Raw genomic sequence first — 7,997 nt, forward strand, 5'->3', positions numbered from 1 at the left:
CTTGTGTAAGCCTGCATTTAGCTGAGAAAAAAAAATCTTTACCCTAATCTCTCGTGTCTTTCTGTAACCATCCTCCCATGTCTTCTCATAAAGACAGACAACACTGAGGCCCCTGGAGCAGGCAAAGCCCTTAGAGTAGGCAACAATGGCTGTGATGCGAGACACAGCGTCACTCTTGTTCATATCAGTGCCTTCAACCTCTGCTTGTCTTGGAAGAGAAATTGGAAAGGTCATTGGCTTACTAACAAAGTTAGACTAGCATCACTAATACGAAAGGCTGCATTTCAAATAATGACATCAAAGCAACACCTCCATTTTTCAGACTGTACAAGAAACCTCTGAATAGTAGATCATCAAACTTATTGACACAGGATCCACATGGCCCAAGGTCTGACCTGTCAGGTTGCTCCAGTGAACTTTCAATCTCTGACTTAAAGTCTCCAGACTCAAGTACCAGCAGTCTTCCGACGTCTGTACCTACAATCACACGATTAGGGCCCACCCAGGCATGACAGAGAAAGTTCATGGACTCAACCTTGGGGAGGCTACTTTGATTCAGGGTGCCCTTTGAGTAGCAGAAGAGTTTGAAAACACCATTTCCACTCACAGAGAGGTGTGTGTTATTAAACGGGTTGAAGCTCACCTATGGGAAATCATAGAAATTATAGTAAAACAGTAATGACGACCTGAATCTTTAGCATTTTGGATCTCGATGTTTTTACAAAGATGGGACATTCCAGGCTTTTGTGAAAATTGTCTGTTTTCCAGGATTTAATGAAAAGAGAAGAGTGCATAGAATTAATGTATCTCAAGAAATCTGTGTCAAAAAACATTCCATACTGATATACATTGCCTACATTTGCCGTAACATATAGCTGAAAACAACCATCATCTTGTAATACTATCAATCATGGGGTCTTGGGAGAGAAAAATGTCTTTCTCATATTGACTTCCTACAGTTTTCATTCAAACACACACATTAAAAACTAATTATTCGTTTTGTGCCAAAAAGCTAATTAGTTAGACACTGTGTGGAACTTGAATCAATGCAATTTGTTACAGCTGCATTTTTAATAATAACTTACTTTTTAAGATTAAGAAAAAATTCATTTTGGTTTGGAATTGTTTTTAATTTAAGTCTAAATACCTCCTAAAGTCATGATTAATGTTTAACTGTTTTGGTACTAGCTTTGCCTATAGCCACAGAATTTACAGAACACAAAATGAAGACTTACCTGGGTAACAGGATTATTTGGGTTGGTGGTCCTAATTGTGCCCAAGACTTTCTGTTTCTCCCAAAGCCAGAGTATCATGTTCCATTCTGGAGCACCTGTTTGTCCTATAAGGTACTTGGTATCTGGCGAGAATGCCATGCAAATAAACTCCTCCACATGCGTGTCTCTGGTAGTCAGAACCCTCTTCATAAAGTTCTGCTTTTGCTGCAGGTCTAACACAGTTATGGCAGGCTTCTCTCCACACTCAGACACTGCCAGATATTGCAAGTTGGAGCTAATAGCCATAGCGACTATACCCCGGCTTACTGGTGAGCCTGCAGTAACAAAAAACTCAAATTAAGGAAATTAGACTGGACAGCAGATGTTTCTTTTTAAAAATTATTATTTCAGCAAATGCATGCAGCCCTCCATGAACTCCTACTTTAACAGTGGAGGGGTCTGTGTGGCCTTGTAATTCTGGGAGCTATGTTGTTGGGAGCATAGCTCCTGGTAGGGTCATCCAAAACCATATGATGTCACTGTAGGGACCGGACTAAGAGTGATTCAAGAACACCCCAATGACAAAACAATATCAAAACGGCAGCAACTCGCCTGAAAAAGCAAAACTGTGGCAGCCCTTTGAAGCCAGGGCGTGGAGGGGAGCTCACTGGTGCCTCTGTCCATGAGGCCCGAACTCGGCAAAGCACAAAGGAGGGACAGGGAGTTGCTATGACAAGAATTGGGGTCAGTGTGTCGCAGACTAGGTGCTGGATGCAGGTGAACACTTAATCATGCCAATCCCCAGTATAGCAAACTGGCTCTTAGGACATAAACAACAACTATCTGGTGGGAAGGAGCCTTAGTTAGGACAGGTAGTGGTAGCAGCTATATAGGTGGGCTCACCTCCATGCACTCAAAGGGCCCTGGAACCAAATTCCCATAGAGGGACTTATTTCTCTCGAGTTGATCGACATGAGAGGACCGGGTAGGTATGGGAATGTTCTCAAGTCCCAGACTCAGTGCTGCATTGTTGTAGTTCTCCCAGGTGAATAAGAAGGTTGAAGTCTTGCGACTGTTTTGCCATTGTATAGCGCTATGCGAGAAATAGCAGCTGAGTATCTGCCCTTCTTGAACTCCCTGGGCGGCGCCCTCAAGAAAAATCAACCTTGAAACTCCAGGTTCTGCAGGGGGACTTTAATATCCATGTGGAGGATAAATGGCCTTCCTGATATGAACTAAAGTGGTGTTTGTTACTGGAATTTGTGCTAGTCATGTAATGGCAATAGCAAACATCATTATGAACATACGGTAACTCATAGGTGTATCTGGTATGAGAGCACCTTAGACCAAAGACTGATGAGCAACTTTGTTGTTGTATCTCCGAATCTGATGTAATGAGGTTTGGACACTCAGGTGAAGCGAGGGGCGGGGCTGTCAACTGATCACCACCTGGTGGATCTAGAGGACCCTGTCAGAGAGATATTGAACTACCACCTCCGAAAGAGCTCATCTATATGTCCTATTTGCATGTTGTGTTCAAAGCTTCCATTGAAGAGGTGGCGGGACAGCTATCTGTGCCTGTCAAGGTGGCAGTCCTGGGACTCGATAATGAAGTAAGCTGTCAGGCTCAAGAAGGAAGACTTTGAAAGACACAACAGATTGGGTACCTAAGAACCACAAGGGCCACACAGCTTCTACCTCGCTGGAAGACAATGGGGTGACGATGGAGCAGGACTCTCATTTGGCATTGAAAAAACACTTCTGCAACTCAGGAATGGAATGTAGGGACTGACCATGGCTGTTCAGCATCGGAGGGTACCTGCCTGTGCCAGTATTTTTGGGTGGTGGAAAGAGCACTTTGAAGAGCTTGTAGACACAATCAGTATGTTGTCTGTAGAGCTGGCATAGCCTGAAGACTTGGGAGGCTTATCCCACTCTATGGCAGAGGTCCTTGAGGTAATTAAAAAGCTCTTGGTTGACACATCTTTGCAATGTTGCATGGGGTGTGGGTGCAGTGCCTGTGAATTGGATGACCAGTGTGCTGGTCTCTATTCTTAGAAATAAGTACTGGGAGATCTTCTTCTTTCTGCTTTTCCCATCAGGGGTCGCCACAGCGAGTCAACTTTCTCCATCTTACCCTATTCTCTGTATCTTCCTCTCTCACACCAACTACCTTCATATCCTCTCTCACGACGTCCATAAATCTTCTCTTTGGTCTTCCTCGAGACCTCTTGCCTGGCAGCTCCAACTCCAGCATCCGTCTACCAATATATTCACTATCCTTCCTCTGTACGTGACTGAACCATCTCAGTCTGGCTTCTATGACCTTCTCTCCAAAACATCGAACATGTGCCGTCCCTCTGATAGACTCATTCCTGATTCTCTCCATCCTGGTCACTCCCAAAGAAAACCTCAACATTTTCATCTCTGCAACCTCTAGTTCTGCCTGCTGTACTTTTGGTCATTGTAACAGTTTCTAATCCATACATCATCGCTGGTCTCACCACTGTCTTGTACACCTTTCCTTTTATTCTGGCTGAACGTCTTCTATCACATAGTACCCCTGACACTTTTCTCCAACCATTCCAACCTGCTTGGACCCGTCTCTTCACCTCTTTTCCACACTCTCCGTTGCGCTGGACTGTTGACCCTAAGTACCTGAAATCCTCCAGCTTCTTGATCTCCACTCCCTGTAGCCTCACTGTTCCACCTGAGTTCCTCTCATTCACACACATATATTCTGTCTTGCTGCGACTAACTTTCATTCCTATCCTTTCCAGAGCATACCTCCACCTCAAGATTTTCCTCTACCTGTTTTCTGCTCTCACTACAGATCACAATGTTATCCGCAAACATCATGGTCCATGGGGATACCTGTCTAACCTCATCTGTCAGCCTATCCATCACCATTGCGAACAAGAAGGGGCTCAGAGCTGATCCCTGACGGAGTCCCACCTCCACCTTGAACTTCTCTGTTACCCCTACAGCACACCGTACCAGTGTCTCACAGCTAGCATACATGTCCTGCACCAGTCTAACATACCTCTCTGCCACTCCAGACTTCCTCATGCAATACCAGAGCTCCTCTCTTGGCACCCTGTCATATGCCTTTTCTAGGTCTACAAAAACACAATGCAGCTCCCTCTGGCCTTCTCTATACTTTTCTATTAGCATTCTCAACGCAAATACTGCATCTGTAGTACTCTTCCTAGGCATGAAGCAACACTGCTGTTCACGAATGCTAACTTCTGCTCTCAGTCTAGTTTCCGCTACTCTTTCCCATAACTTCATTGTATGGCTCATCAACTTTATCCCTCTATAGTTGCCACAATTCTGCACATCCCCTTTATTCTTAAAAATAGGCACCATCACACTTTGTCTCCATTCTTCAGGCATCTTCTCACTCTCTAAGATCCTGTTAAATAATCTAGTCAGAAAATCTACCGCTGCCTCTCCTAAACAATTCCACACTTCCACAGGTATATCATAAGGACCAACTGCTTTTCCACTCTTCATCCTCTTCAATGCCTTCCTTACTTCACTTTTACTAATTTGTGCTACTTTGTGGTCTACAACAGTCACCTCTTCTACCCTTGCCTCTCTTTCATTTTCCACATTCATCAGCTCTCCATCTTCCCATTACTCTTCTAGCATCTGTCAATACATTTCCCTCTCTGTCCTTAATCACCCGGACCTGTTGTACATCCTTTCCATCTTAATCTCTCTGTTTTGCCAACCTGTATAGATCATTCTCACCCTCCTTACTATCCAACCGAGCATACAAGTCATCATACGCCCTTTGTTTTGCCTTTGCTACCTCTATCTTTACCTTTCACCGCATCTCCCTGAACTCCTGTCTGTTCTCTTCAGTCCTCTCAGTATCCCACTTCTTCTTTGCTAACCGCTTTCTCTGTATATACTCCTGCACTTCCTCATTCCACCACCAAGTCTCCTTATCTACTTTCCTTCCAGATGACATACCAAGTATTCTTCTAACTGTCTCCCTGATAACACTAGCTGTTGTTGTCCAATCATCTGGAAGCTCACCCTGACCACCCAGACCCTTTTTCAACTCCTCCCTGAAAACCATGCAACACTCCTCCCTTCTCAGCTTCCACCATTTTGTCCTCTGCTCTGCCTTTGTCCTCTTCATCTTCCTTGTCACCAGAGTCATCCTACAAACCACCATCCTATGCTGTCTGGCTACACTCTCACCTACAACTACTTTGCAGTCACTGATCTCTTTCAGGTTACCTCATCTATACAAGATGTAGTCTACCTGCGTGCTCCTACCTCCGCTCTTATAAGTTACCCTATGTTCCCGTTTTTTCTAGAAAAAGGTATTCACTACAGCCATTTCCATCCTTTTTGCAAAATCTACCACCATCTGTCCCTCTGCATTCCTATCCTGGATACCAAATCTGCCCATCACTTCTTTATCCCCTCTATTGCCTTAACCAACATGTCCAATGAAGTCTGCACCAATTACCACTCTCTCATTTCTAGGAATATTCTGCATCACTTCATCCTTCTCATTCCAGAAGTTCTCCTTCTCTTCAGATTCACATCCCACCTGCGGGGCATAGCCACTAACAACATTGAGTATCACACCTTCAATTTCCAATTTCAGACTCATAAGTCTATCTGACATTCTTTTCACCTCTAGGACGTTCCTTACGAACTCCTCCTTCAAGATAACTCCTACTCCATTTCTCTTCTTGTCAGTACCATAATAGTACAACTTAAAGCCTGCTCCTAAGCTTCTAGCCTTACTACCTTTCCACTTGGTCTCTTGGACACACAGTATATCCACCTTCCTTCTCTGCATCATGTCGACCAACTCTCTACCTTTTCCTGTCATAGGCCCAATATTCAAAGTCCCTACTCTCAGTCCCAGACTCTTTCCTTTCCTCCTCTCTCTCTGCTTCCAAACACGCACTCCTCCTCCTCTTCTTGTTCTTGTTCTTCGACCCACAGTAGCCCAATTTCCATTAGTACCCTGTAGGTCATCAGTACCAATGGTGGTCGTTCTTAACCTGGTCCACGACCGATCCGGTATGGTATAGTAATAGAAATAGAAATTAGTACTGGGAGATGTGCTCCAATTATCGCAGTTTAAGGAATTGTACAAAGCACACAACCGTGTTCCCTGAGGAAATCTTTGGGGGGTACAGAGGGACTAACAGGTAATGGGACAAGCCATTAGGTCCCAGTATGGTAAAAATGCGAGTTATGTCTGCATTCTCACCACAAAGTCAAACACAGCCCCTGTGGGTGTTGGACTCTTCCAAGATTGTCCCTTGTCTCCAATCCTGTCAGTGCCTTTCATGGATATGATCTCATGATGCAACAAAGGAAGAAAGTGTCCAGTTGGGGAACATCAGAATTTCATCTCTCTTTTGCAGATTATGTGGTTTTTTTGAGTAGTTTCTTCTGCAGTTTGTGTTTAGAGATTGTTAAGTAAATACTACATGTTGAGTTCAGTTTCTTCAAGTTATTGTTTTGATGACCTTCCCTCATTGAGAGATTCTCCTTTAATAACAATTGTTTCTTTGTGACATTACTGTGAGTGGTGTTTCTAAGGTTTCTAAGGAGTGACAGAAGGAATAACCCCATCAGAGGGACCACACATGTTAAATGTTTAGTTCAGGCCTGGCCAACCTGGGGCTCCTGAGTCGCATGGGGCTCTTACGTTCATGTCGACTTTTGTGTTTGTGTGTTTTTTACTTGTGCAATCACGTGCCGCTCCAGTGTTCTCCGCGCACTGCAAAAAAAAAACAAAACAAAACACACAAATACAAAAATCGACATGAACGTAATGTGGCTTGGGAGCCACAGGTTGGCCAGGCCTGGTTTAGTTGACAAATTAAGAGAGGCCAGACTGAGATGGTTTAGACATGTACAGAGGAATAGTGAATGTGCTGGTAGAAGGAAGCTGGGGATTGAACTGTCAGGCAGGAGGCGTAGAGGACGGCTGCAGAGGAGATTTGTGGATGTTGTCAAAGAGGACATAGTGGTTGTTGGTGTGAGAGAATAAAGATTATTAGTCTGTATCTGCACAAAAGCAACACCTTTTGGTGAATTAGAACAGTTATAAGCAAACAAACTGAGGGCATGAAAGTTCCGCCCACATATTCTCCCAACCCAGTATATATCGCCTGTATATAGCGCGCGTGTGTGTATATGTATATATAAATAGGTGAGTTTTCGAACTCTCAGACAAGAGACGTACGAGAGGACCAATCATGACTGTAGTGAACGAGGAAATCAATTATTTTCTATGAGCGAAGAGGATACAGAGAATAGGGTTAGATGGAGGAAATACTTTGGGGCGAATCCTGAGGAGTAGCCGAAAGGAAAATGACATACATTCAAATAGGTGGGAGATAACAGGGGTATGTAACCTTGTATATATATTCTATATATTATATTCTATTCTTCCATAAGGTTCGTAATACACATCTGCACTGACAGTGAAGCATCTACTCACCCGGTATGAACCTCTGACTCTTGGTGTCGGTGTTATAACATACACAGTTGTTTCCACAGGGAAACACAACCGTCCGCTCGTCCATGAAAAACAAATTGTTGGTAACACCGGTCCGTAGTCCAAACAGGAATTGAGGTTGAATGACTAAAGGCATTTTTTTTGAATATTTCACAAAATAACAACGACTGTCACGTACAAAGAAGACGGTCTGTTTGCGTGTGACCAAGGGACTACGTGGTTGTTAGAATCGCGAACGAACACCTCACATTGACAATCAGTTACAATGAACCGAC

The 7,997-nt window shown here is 43.9% G+C and overlaps 1 protein-coding gene across 1 annotated transcript in view; it reads right to left on the reverse strand.

The window, feature by feature from the left end:
• Window positions 1-7,858, reverse strand: part of cfap57 (cilia and flagella associated protein 57) — a 25,270-nt gene extending 17,412 nt beyond the window's left edge. Inside the window, exons 1-4 of the mRNA XM_086168932.1 lie at window positions 7,705-7,858; window positions 1,236-1,549; window positions 396-643; window positions 43-208 (exon numbers count right to left, since the gene is read on the reverse strand). Coding sequence (XP_086025058.1) covers window positions 43-208; window positions 396-643; window positions 1,236-1,549; window positions 7,705-7,858 — 882 coding nt within the window. The remainder of the gene's footprint in view (window positions 1-42; window positions 209-395; window positions 644-1,235; window positions 1,550-7,704) is intronic.
• Between the last annotated feature and the right edge of the window lie 139 nt (window positions 7,859-7,997).

This window comes from Fistularia commersonii, chromosome 21, assembly GCF_037954325.1.
Source record: "Fistularia commersonii isolate RoL2024-O1a breed Wild chromosome 21, RoL_Fcom_v1.0, whole genome shotgun sequence".
Classification (NCBI taxonomy): domain Eukaryota; kingdom Metazoa; phylum Chordata; class Actinopteri; order Syngnathiformes; family Fistulariidae; genus Fistularia; species Fistularia commersonii.